The sequence below is a fragment of the Mobula birostris genome, chromosome 25 (genome assembly GCF_030028105.1).
Source record: "Mobula birostris isolate sMobBir1 chromosome 25, sMobBir1.hap1, whole genome shotgun sequence".
Lineage (NCBI taxonomy): Eukaryota > Metazoa > Chordata > Chondrichthyes > Myliobatiformes > Myliobatidae > Mobula > Mobula birostris.
The window spans coordinates 5,614,659-5,627,194 of record NC_092394.1 but is presented as its reverse complement, the minus strand read 5'-3'; the positions used below and the strand labels follow the sequence as shown (position 1 = coordinate 5,627,194).

At 41.3% G+C, this 12,536-nt stretch overlaps 1 protein-coding gene across 3 annotated transcripts in view; it reads right to left on the bottom strand.

The window, feature by feature from the left end:
- Window positions 1–12,536, bottom strand: part of bcas3 (BCAS3 microtubule associated cell migration factor) — a 975,956-nt gene that overhangs the window by 631,827 nt on the left and 331,593 nt on the right. For all 3 annotated transcript variants that reach the window (XM_072243678.1, XM_072243680.1, XM_072243679.1), the window contains exon 14: window positions 2,117–2,250. In XM_072243678.1, the coding sequence (XP_072099779.1) occupies window positions 2,117–2,250 (134 nt within the window). The remainder of the gene's footprint in view (window positions 1–2,116; window positions 2,251–12,536) is intronic.

The following is a 12,536-nucleotide window of genomic DNA, read 5'->3' as shown; positions in this document are numbered from 1 at the left end:
AAATTCTGAAATAAAGACAAGAGTGGCTTTCTTACATAGATGATAGGGAGTTTTGAAGTTCTAAGGAAACCTTCAGCTGCCTGAGCTGTCAGTGCATTTTTTCTTAATCACTACATTCATTCAAAGACAAAGGTCAATTTATAACAAGGAGAACAAGCAAAGTCAGGCAGCCACACAGATAAAGCCATGTCCCTGCCGTCAGCAAGCCGGTTTTATCGTTCAAACTATTTGTTCAGTGCAGAGATAAACATAGGTTTCAGGCCTTTAAATGTTTGTACATGATCAAAATGAAAATAGTTTCAGAACACAAACCTGGCTGCCACTCATTGATAAAATGGACTACTTGTGCCCTCTGATACCCTGAGGCTGCCACTGCTGTGCAATCTGTCCTTGTACATTGTGAATAATCATTGTGCGTTGCAACAAAAGATGAATGTATTGTTGTGTACAAATAGTTGAAAGTTGCAAGTTCAAAGTTCAAAGTAAATTTATGATCAAAGTGTGTATATGTCACTATATAATACCCAGAGATTCATTTTCTTGAAAATACAAAGATACACAATAGAATTCTTCGACAGGTCAGCTGGGAGAGCAGAGAGAAGTATAGAGGTAATGTAGTCATCTTTAGGTCACTGGTTCAACTCTGGCTCAAAGGAGCAGCTCTTCTTTTGAGGTGGCATGGTAGTGCAGTGGCTAGCACAATGCTTTACAGTACCAGTGCCTGTAAGGAGCTTGTACATTCTTCATGTGACCGCCTGGGTTTCCTCTGGGTGGTCTGGTTTCCTCCAACAGTCCAAAGGCATACCACTTGGTAGGTTAATTGCTCACTGTAAATTATCCCGTGATTAGGCTAGAGTTAAAGCAGGGGCAGCTGGGCGTACAGTTCGAAGGGGCAAAAGGGCCTGATCGGCGTTGTATCTCAATAAAATAAAATCAATGAAAAAAGCTACAAATATGGACAAACAACCAGTGTCTAACTATGCAAATACATAAAGAAAATCAAACAATAATAAATAGGTAGATAGATAGGTGAATGATATCGAGAACGTGAGCTGTAGAGTCTATGAAAGTGCGTCCATAGGTTGTGGAATCTGTTCAGTGTTGAGGTGAGTGAAGTTATCCACACCAGTTCAGGAACCAGAAGGTTGAAGGGTTCCCTTCTAATAATAAATCTACGTAGTTAATGTAGATTTCACAGATACTACATTCTAAAGGTTCCAGTCTCCTGTTGAATCTCTAGAGATGGAAAGGAGAACTCCGGCTGCTCTGCTTTGTGCCTGCGAACTATGCAGTGACTTGCCGCCCCTCCCCCTCCCCAATATGATGAACCGAATACCGAGGCTTTGGGCCTAATCCGATCTGCTCCGCAAATTTGGATCTAAGGAGTCAATTTGGTTCTAAATGCTGCTGTTGTTGCTCCTTTCCACTGCTTGCATGATTTGTGTTTTTCTTCTTTCTCTGTGGGCTCTGGGGAATTGGTGCTACTTTTTAAAATCGTGTTCTTTTGGGTTCCTTGCTTTGCGACTGCCTGTTAAGCAAACAAAGCTGAAGGTTGTATAATTTATACATTTCTTGATAACAAATACACTTTTAATCTTTGAATCTTTGGAAATGGGATAAAGTGGCCCAAGCAAATCAAACATGCATGCATGATAGAGAAAACCAAAAGCTGAACTGTGCACCAGGGGCTGTTTAGAAGTCATTGATAAGCTGCTCAGACTTCAGCTTTGTGGTTTCTAATGTCAGCTCAATCCCTCAGTATTTGTAACACACTCCAGCCTCTGCAACACCTGATATGTCATCATCCCTCACCAACCGTCACTCTATATCACAGATTCTCAGACTGAAGGTTGCAAGGAGATCCGTGCATTCCAAGAGGGAATCGAATTTCTGTCCATCAAGGAATGACCCCATACTTCCAAGCAGGAGCTCAAGGATTCTATATTCTGTATCCATTTCTCTATTTGGCCGCAAGCACATGTAAATATTTGCATGAGATTTCAACTCCTAATGTAAAACCATTGTTCTGTATGAAATCAGATACAAGTCACTCTGTCAAACAACTTTTTTTCAGCCTCTCCAGTGAGTAGTATCAACATGTAAGCTCATACTGTACCTTAGCCTCTGTCTCTCCACGATGTAAAGTATACAAATGATGAACTGCACTCTGAGAGGATGAGCATGGGTGCGTCAGGATCCGAAATACATGAAAGTCATGACCTTGTGTGTCAGTGGTAACCAGCAACATTCCTGAAATTAACATTAATAATCTATTAATGAGAGATTATATCAGTAGTATACATGCATTTGTAACTGAAGATTGAGATTGCTAAATTAATGATAGCAAAATGGTTAAGTAAAGATGTCACTATTAAATTAAGATTTTTTTACTGTTACAGCACTATTCCCAGTGGGTAGTAACAGTTTTTTCCCCAGGGCAATGGAGTCTAAAACTCATGAGTGTAGGTTTAAAGTGATAGAGGTTAGATTCAAAAGAGACTGAGGGGCAATTTGTTCACACAGAGGATTGTTGGTATGAACATGTATCCCTAATGTTTTGCTCTATGACCCTATTTAAAGACTGTACTTATGCTCTTTCTTCACAACCTCATGCCCAAAAGAAAACATATCCTGGGGACACTGTTCTGTGACAGATGCTCCAGGTCCCTGAAACCCCTTATGAGCATTCACCCTTGTTCCATCTTCAAGGCATTTGCTCCTTTAGTAGCAAATATCCCCTGTAGCTGGAAGAGTGTTGCTTGTATTTTGTATTTTAGTGCATTCTTCATTGAGGGATCAGAAGTAGAAAGAGTGAGCAATTTCAAGTTCCTGGGTGTCAACATCTTTGAGGTTCTATCCTGGCCCAACATATCAATGCAGTTACAAAGAAGGCATGACAGCGGCGGGATTTCATTCGGATCTTGAGATTTGGTATGTCACCAAAGACTCATAAATTTCTACAAATGCAGCGTGGAAAGTATTCTAACTGGCTGCATCACCATGTGGTATGGTTGGGGGGCACGGCATAGGATTGAAATAAGCTGCAGAAAGTTGTGAGCTCAGTAGGCTCCATCATGGGCACTAGCCTGTCCAGCATCCAGGAGGTCTTCCAGGAGCATTGTTCAGAGAGACATACACTCAACAATTCAGGAATAGTTTCCTCTCCTCGTCTACCAGATCTCCAAATGGATATTGAACCCATGTACACTATCTCGCTGCTTTTTTAATCTCTTTTTGCACTACTTATTTAATTTACTTTTTAAAAATATATAAATATTTCTTACTGTAATTTAGTTTTTATTATTATATATTGCACTGTACTGCTGCCACATGACAACAAATTTCATGACATATGCCAGGGATATTAAACCTGATTCTGATTCCTTTAAGCTCTATGCATAAAGTTTGCTTCTCATGACAGATGCAAGGGCTTGTTAGAAAACTACTGTACATTCTCTCTACACAGTCTTTAGAAACAGCACTTGGTTCACCTGGAAAGCTGTTTTAACAGAAAGAAAAATGTATGGAGCATGTTTGTCCCATACTTTCATTAAAAAGGAGCTACCACAAGTTGATAGGATTGTTAAGAAGGCGGATGGTGTGTTGTCCTTCAATAGTCCGGGGATTGAGCTCAAAATTGCGAAGTAATATTACAGCTCAATAAAACCCTGGTTAGACCAAACTTGGAATATTGTGTTCACTTCTGGTTAACTCATTATAGGAAAGATATGGAAGCTTTAGAGAGGGTGCAGAGTAGATTTACCAGGATGTTTCCTGGATTAGAGAGCATGTCTTATACGGATAGGTTGAGTGAGCTAGGGCTTTTTTCTTTGGAGCAAAAAGAGAATAAGAGGCGATTTGATAGAGGTGTATACAATGATAAGAGGCATAGCTGAGTGGATAGCCAGAGACTTTATCCCACAGCAGTAATGACTAATACAAGGAGATATAATATTATGGAGGAAAGTACAGTATGGGGGGGGGGGGAGAGAGGAATTTTCTTTACACAGTGAGTGTGGGTGAGTGGAATGCCCTGCCAGGGATGATGGTACAGGCAGATTCATTAGGGACATTTAAGAGTCTCTTCGATAAGCACATGGATGATAGTAAAATGAAGGGCTATGTAGGATGAAGAGTAAAGGGCTAGATCCTAGAGTAGGTTAGAAGGTTGGCACAACACATGGGCTGGAGGGCCTGTGCTATGCTAAAATGTTCTATGTTGTATCTACTCTGTCTTACTGTACACCAGGAGAAAACAAGTCTTGGTCATGGGCACTTTTCTAGGTTCCTTGATCAAGAGGGTAAATAGAAGGAGCAAATGAACCCATATAGAGCAGCATCACGTAGAGCAAAGGAAACAGGAGGGCCAAAGAATGATGAAGCATCCTTTCCCTAGGCAAGAACATGACATTCCTCCTCTTTCTCTGGACCTCTTCCACCAGGACCTCCTGTCCCATGGGCACTGCTATCCCTCATCCTCTGAACCATCAAATGCATGCTCCAGACCTTCAACAGAAAGAGCTTCAAGATGCACAATTGCATCCTTGTAGATGGTAGATCCCTCCTTCAGAGCTGCCTGGGAAGTTATGATGATCAGCAAATACAGCACAAATTACATACTGAATCCACACTCTCATGCAAGTGTCTCATCAGCAGAGTTCCATTTCAATACCCTTTAGCCAAAATATCACCCTGTTTAAATGCACTGTTTTCTGAGTAAATCCATTGTCTGCTACAGTGTATCAACACTGAACTTTTGGGAAAACTACCCCTACTGTATATGCACTTCGAACCCACAAGACCAATATGGTGTCAATACCTCATTTTTTTAAATTAGTCACTTTCATTACAGTATAAACACTTATGGGTACATTTTCATCTGGAATTGAATAATATTAGCAGCTTTTTAAGCAATGCTCAATACCTAATTAACTGCAATGGACTTACAAGGCACGTCATTCCATTGGGCGTTGTTGTAACATGAACAAAGTCACCAGAGAGCCATTGAAGCTCATGGATATAAGTGTTTTATTCAACGAGCCACAAGAATCATATTGGGGTCCTTTCAGAGGAAGAGACCTGTTCAACCCAATACTACATGACATTTTATATTCTAAAGATCAAAGTACTACAATGCACTACAAAGATCAAGGTACTACGTATTTACAATGTATCTACAATGCTTCCTTTGAATTACATATAGTTTTCACACACCTCCTTCTTTGCATCCACACTCCAGACACACAAAATGAATGTTAATCAGCATTGTCTAGTTTTTCAATTAACTGATGTCTGCTGCTTCAGGAAACCATGGTACAGGGCTGCATTTTGAATTTAATCTACAATCCATGTTTTGGTCTAAAGATTGGTTGCTGAAGTTAATGTCTGCTATTCACCCTAATTCCAGAACATGCCTTAAAAGGAGTCACAACGTCATTGGACAGGCAAGACAAAGCAGCTAGTCATAAGCACAAGTGATTCTGCAGATGCTGGAAATCCAGAGCAACAGACACAAAATGCTGGAGGAACTCAACAGATCAGGTAGCACCTGAGGAGAGGAATGAACAGTTGATATTTCAGGACTGTTAGTAGCTAGTCTTTCCTGTATGCACATCTACCTGCACGTGTCCTATAGAACCTCCGCCTCAAAATCTAGGTGCTTCTCAAATTATTTTTGGAATTTATTTATTTAGCAATACAGTGCAGAGGAGGCCCTTCCAGCCCTTCATGCCACACTGCCCCGGCAACCCCACAACCCCACAACCCCAATTAATCCTAACCTAATCACAGAACAATTTACTATGACCAATTAACCTACCCGACATGTTTTTTGACTGTGAAGAAACTGGAGGACCCAGAGAAAACCTACTCCTTCCATGGGGAGGTCATCCCGAGATTCCTTATAAAATGGTGCCAGAATTGAACTCCGAACACCCGAATGCCCCAGTCTGTTATAGTATTGCACTAACCGTGGCATCTGAAGTTCTCTCACTGAGAAATTCACTTCTTGTTATGATCTATGTATGAAGAACTTTTTGAATTACTAGACATCACAGTATTTTCAAGAAAAGCAACAATTTCTCAGTTTAAGTCCCAGCGGTGACAGATTTTTCCTCATCCTGCTGAATAAAGGGGAATTCTACTTCAATTCCAGGTGAATGCCTATAAGTCCTGCAATGGCTGTGAGTCCAGTCTGAAGTATTGCAATGTGTTCAGTTCAGGCCATAATTACAAAATGGTGACTGTGATTTCCCAGGTCGAAATCAGAGGAGCAACCAAATCATGTTTCTGAACAATTGAGTTACCAATCTGACACAGTACCTGACTATGAGAGCAAAGTACCCCACTGGAAGAGGAAATGATAGATTCTGAGAAACACACAAAATGCTGGAAGAACTCAGCATCTATAGAATGGAATAAACAGTTGATGTTTTGAGCTGAAACCCTTCTTCAGGACTGAAAAGGAAGGTGGGTCGAGGGGAAGGAGTACAAGTTGGCAGGTCATAGGTGAGACCAGGTGAGAAAGTAGATGGGTGGGGGCAGAGGGGATGAATTGAGAAGCTGGGAGGGGATAGGTGGAAGAGGTAAAGGGATGAAGAAGAAGGAATCTTATAGGAGAGTGGACCATGGGAGAAAGGGAAGGAGAAGGAGCACAAGGTGCACTAGAGGGAGGACCAGCTTTATCTGCCAATACCATTTGTACTTGAGCAAAATCTGCCAGAAGAGTGGGGTGAATCATTGAGATAACCAAATTCAAAGCTGTCCAGGAAAAGATGAGGGGAAAGCCTATCTTATATTGTCCTTTGACAAAGGAATGTTTGCAATCTGCCAATTTGTCATCGAAGCAGTCACAGTCAAGCAAAGATACATTTTCTCTTTCCAGTAGCAACAAATGATCACAATAGCGTTTATTTACAGTATTCAGACAAGAATCACTTGTTTGGTTCAAGGCTTTGCAAAGCATTTCACAATTAACTTCTTTGAAGTGTCATTCTGATGAGCAATAACCATTTTATGCCCAATGATCTAACAGACATAGTTTTGAAATGAAAATCAACTACTCTGCTTTTAATGATGTTGTCTGGGAGACAGAAATCAGTCAGCACACTTGTAAAATGCACTGCTCTTTGAATGGTGTCTAGGAGTTTTATCATTAACCTGAATCACCATGAAGGCATTGGTTTTAACAACTCATCCAAAGCATAGCAGCTCCAACACTGCACTGGAAATATTAGCCTAAATTACATAATATGTAGAATTAAAGAGCTGAGAGAGGACTCAACAGGGGTTCTTGAAATAATGAAGGGGATTGATAGTGTCAGAATAGAAGAGATGTTTCCATTTCTGAATTCAGAACTCAGAGACATGAATAAACCTAACAAGAGATACAGTACAATGAACACTTCCTTATGCAGAGAAGTTAATAAATCAAAGCCTGCCATAGGTAGTGCTGTTGGCCAGGAGGTTCAAAGCCCAGTGGAGAGCCAGTACAATTATGTTTGCTGTAGACCTGTTGTGGTGGTAGTGAAATTGCAACAGATCCTTGCTCAGACAGTATTCTAGCCATGAACAACCTCTCAAAGCACTTCATCACATTTGATGTAAGTGCCACCAGGCAAAAGTTGTTAACATAGATTACCCTGCTCTTTTGGGCACTGACATGATTGATGCCCTTTTGAAGCAGGTGGCAACAGGGAGAGGTTGAAGACATCCTTGAACAGTCCAGCCAGTTGGTCAGCACAGGCTCTCAGTACAGGTACACCATCGTGGTTTGACACCTGGCAGGGATTCACCCTCATGAAGGAAGTTCTGGCGTCAGCCTCCGAAGCAGAGATCACAGGGGTCACCGAATGAAAGGAACATAAAGTTACGCTGTAAAATGCATGCAAAGAACATGGAGAAAAGACCAAAATAAAAACATAAAATGCTGGAAAAAAACACATCAGGTCATCTAGCATATGGAAAGTGAAAGAGAGTTAAGGTTTTTGGTTGATGGCTTTCCAGGGTCAGAATCAGAATCAAGTTTATTATCACTGGCATGTGACGTGAAATTTGTTAACTTAGCAGCAGCAGTTCAATGCAATACATAATCTAGCAGAGAAAAGAAAAAATAAATAAAGTAAAAATAATAATAATAAATAAATAAACAAGTAAATCAATTAAATATCTTGAATAGAGTTTTTAAAATGGGCAAAACAGAAATACTGTATATTAAAAAAAGTGAGATAGTGTCCAAAAATTCAAAGACTTCACAGCAGATACTTCACCTCAAAGTTCAAAGTAAATTTATTATCAAAGTACATGTATGTCCCATATACAACCCCGAGATTCATTTTCCTGCAGGCATACTCAATAAATCCATAACTAAATACTAACAATAGAATCAATGAAAGACTGCACAAACTTGGGTGTTCAACCAGTGTGCAAAAGACAACAAACTGCAAATATAAAAAGAATAAAACTATAATAATAAATAAGTAATAAATATTGAGAACATGAGGTGAAGAGTACTTGAAAGTGAGTCCATAGCCAGTGGAATAAACCGGACTGGTCAAAGAACCCTGAGGCTGTCTACAAGAAGGGTCAGAGCCGTCTCTATTTCCTGAGGAGACTGAGGTCCTTTAACATCTGCCGGACGATGCTGAGGATGTTCTATGAGTCTGTGGTGGCCAGTGCGATCATGTTTGCTGTTGTGTGCTGGGGCAGCAGGCTGAGGGTAGCAGACACCAACAGAATCAACAAACTGATTCGTAAGACCAGTGATGTTGTGGGGATGGAACTGGACTCTCTCTCACGGTGGTGTCTGAAAAGAGGATGCTGTCCAAGTTGCATGCCATCTTAGACAATGTTTCCCATCCACTACATAATGGACTGGGTGGGCACAGGAGTACATTCAGCCAGAGACTCATTCCACCGAGATGCAACACTGAGCATCATAGGAAGCCATTCCTGCCTGTGGCCATCAAACTTTACAACTCCTCCCTCGGAGGGTCAGACAGCCAATAGGCTGGTCCTGGACTTACTTCCTGGCATAATTTACATATTATTATTTAGCTATTTATGGTTTTATTACTATTTAATTACTTATGGTGCAACTGTAATGAAAACCAATTTCCCCCAGGATCAAGAAAGTGTGACTATGTAGTGCCACATTAGTGGAATATCTAGATCCACTGACAACACTACTTCTTTCCAGTTTCCTGACTAACACTCATTCCTTAAGCAATGATTGTCTGGTCTTTTCCATTTTGTTGCTTGAGGTATCCTGCTGTGCAAACTGACTACCGTATTTCCTAGTTAACATCAGTAACCAAATTTCAAGGGTCCTTCATAACGTACAAGGCATTCTGAAATGTGCTGAAGTTGTGCATTGTGCTACATAATTGCATATTAGCCATTAAAACACTTTATAATGCTGAGAGGGATTGGGGAGCGCGAAATTACATCTGGGCACATCTAAATTATAAATAAGAGCAAATCTGCAGATTATGGAAATCCAAGCAACACACACAAATTGCTGGAGGAACTCAGCAGACCAGGCAGCATCCATGAAAAATGGAAAACAGTCGAAGTTTTGGGCCAAGACCCTTTATCAGGACTGGAAAAAGAACATGAGAAGTTAGTGTAAGAAGGAGGGGGAGGGGAGGAAGAAGTACAATGTAGCAGGTGATAGGTGAAACCGGAAATGGGGAACGGTGAAGGAGAGATAGGGGAGGGGGGGTGGGCAATTACCAGAAGTCTGAAAAATTGATGTTCATGCCATCAGGTTGGAGGCTACACAGACAGAATATAAGGTGTTGCTCCTCCACCCTGAGTCCGGCCTCATTGCAGCAATGGAGGAGGCCATGGACTGACATGTTAGAATGGGAACGGGAAATAGAATTTAAATAGGTGGCCACCAGGAGATCCTACTTTTTCTGGCGGATACAGCTTAAGTGGTCTCCCAATCTACGTCAGGTCTCACCGATATACCAGAGGCTACACCAGGAGCACTGATACAGTAGATGACCCCAACAAACTCACAGGTGAAGTGTCGCCTCACCTGGAAGGACTGTTTAGGGCCCTAAATGGTAGTGAGGGAGGAGGTGTAGACGCAGCTGTGGCACTTTTCTGCTTGCAAGGATAAGTATTCACTACGGAAAAGGACTAGGCGATTGTAGGGATGGCTTACTGCGGACTGAAAAGCTTGAGCATATAGACATTAAGAAAGAGGATGTGCTGGAGCTTTTGGAAAGCATCAAGTTGGATAATTCACCGGGACTGGATGAGATATACCTTAGGCTATTGTGGGAGGCGAGGGAGAAGATTACTGAACCTCTGGCAATGATTTTTGCATCATCAATGGGGATGGGAGAAGTTCTGGAAGATTGGAGGGTTGCAATGTTGTTCCCTTATTCAAGAGAGGAAGTAGAGATAGCCCTGAAAATTATAGACCAGTGAGTCTTACTTCAGTGGTTGGTAAGTTGATGGCGAAGATCCTGACAGGCAGGATTTATGAACATTTGGAGAGGCATAATATGACTAAGAACAGTCAACATGGCTTTGTCAAAGGCAGATCGTGCCTTACGAACCTGATTGAATTTTTTGAGGATGTGACTAAACACATTGACGAAAGTAGAGCAGTAGATGTGGTGTATATGGATTTCAGCAAGGCATTTGATAAGGTATTCCATGCAAGGCTTATTGAGAAAGTAAGGAGGCATGGGATCCAAAGGGACCTTGCTTTGTGGATCCAGAACTGGCTTGCCCACAGAAGGCAAAGAATGGTTGTAGACAGGTTATATTCTGCATAGAGGTCAGTGACCAGTGGTGTGCCTCAAGGATCTGTTCTGGAACCCATTCTCTTTGTGATTTTTATAAATAACCTGGATAAGAAAGTGGAGGGATAGGTTAGTAAATATGCTGATGACACAAAGGTTGGGGGTGTTGTGGATAGTGTGGAGGGCTGTCAGAGGTTACAGCAGGATATCGATAAGATGCAAAACTGGGCTAAGAAGTAGCAGATGGAGTTCAATCCAGATAAGTGCAAGGTGGTTCATTTTGGTATGTCAAATATGATGGCACAATATAGTATTAATGGTCAGACTCTTAGCAGTATAGAGGATCAGAGGGATCTTGGGGTCTGAGTCCATAGGTCACTCAAAGATGCTGCGTAGGTTGTCTGTGTGGTTAAGAAGGCATACAGTGTATTGACCTTCATCAACTGTGGGATTGAGTTCAAGAGCCAAAAGATAATGTTACAGCTATATAGGACCCTGGTCAGACCCCACTTGGAGTACTGTGCTCCGTTCTGGTCACCTCACTACAAGGGAAGGATGTGGAAACCATAGAATGAGTGCAGAGGAGATTTACAAGGATGTTGCCTGGATTGGGGAGCATGCTTTATGAGAATAGCTTGAGTGAACTTGGCCTTTTCTCCTTGGAGCGACGGAGGATGAGAGATGACTTGATAAGTTGATGATAGGCATTGATCATGTGAATAGTCAGAGGCTTTTTCCCAGGGCTGAAATGGCTAACATGAGAGGGCAAAGTTTTAAGGTGCTTGGAAGTAGGTACAGAGGAGATGTCAGGGGTAAGTTTTTTTTACACAGAGAGTGGTGAGTGCATGGAATGGGCTGCCGGCAACTGTGGTGGAGGCAGATACAATAGGGTCTTTCAAGAGACTCTTGGATACGTACATGGAGCTTAGAAAAATAGAGGGCTATGTGTAACCCTAGGTAATTTCTAAAGTAAGTACATGTTCAGCACAGCATTGTGGACCGAAGGGCCTATATTGTGCTGTAGGTTTTCTGTGTTTCTAAGTACCAGGAGGGAGATCAGTGGGGATGAATGAATAGGCAAGGGATTCACATAAGGAGCGATCTCTGCAGAAAGCAGAAAGCCTGAGGGAGGGAAAGATGTGCTTGGTGGTGGGATCCCATTGGAGATGGTAGAAATATTTAAATAACTTCTAAATTGTACACAGTTTAAATGCATTTTCTCTAGGTTTTAAGATTGTTATTGAGAAGAACAAGGATAGACCAGGCTGATTTTAGAAGAAAGCCCCCAGCAAAAATGAACTGGAAACAGTTCCTTGCAGCTGAATTTACAGATGACCAGTGCGAGGAATAAAAACACTTAATAGTGAAGAGCTCAGTGCCATGATGCTCCAATAATTATGAAGAGAAGGACTAATAAGTGCAGTGAACCTGGATATTAAGAGATGCCAGGTAAGGAAGAAGGAAATACAAGTACCTCAAGGCAGGTTTAGAGAACTGAAAACTGGTGGGAATAATGAATGCGTAAACAAATAATTGAGGAATGACAAGATCACGAAAAATCCCAAACCATCTTATAAGAATACTAACAGCAGGAAGGTAAAAATGGAGTAGGACCCATTAAGGACCAAAAGGGAAGAAAATATGTGGAACTGAATGCTGTAGGAGAGGTTTTAAATGAATGCTTGAAAGCTATGTTATATTGTCAGGCAGGTTGAAAGAGGACTTTTGTCTTGCAGATGGTAAATGTAATGGTCATCCTCTTCTATTGATAAATAA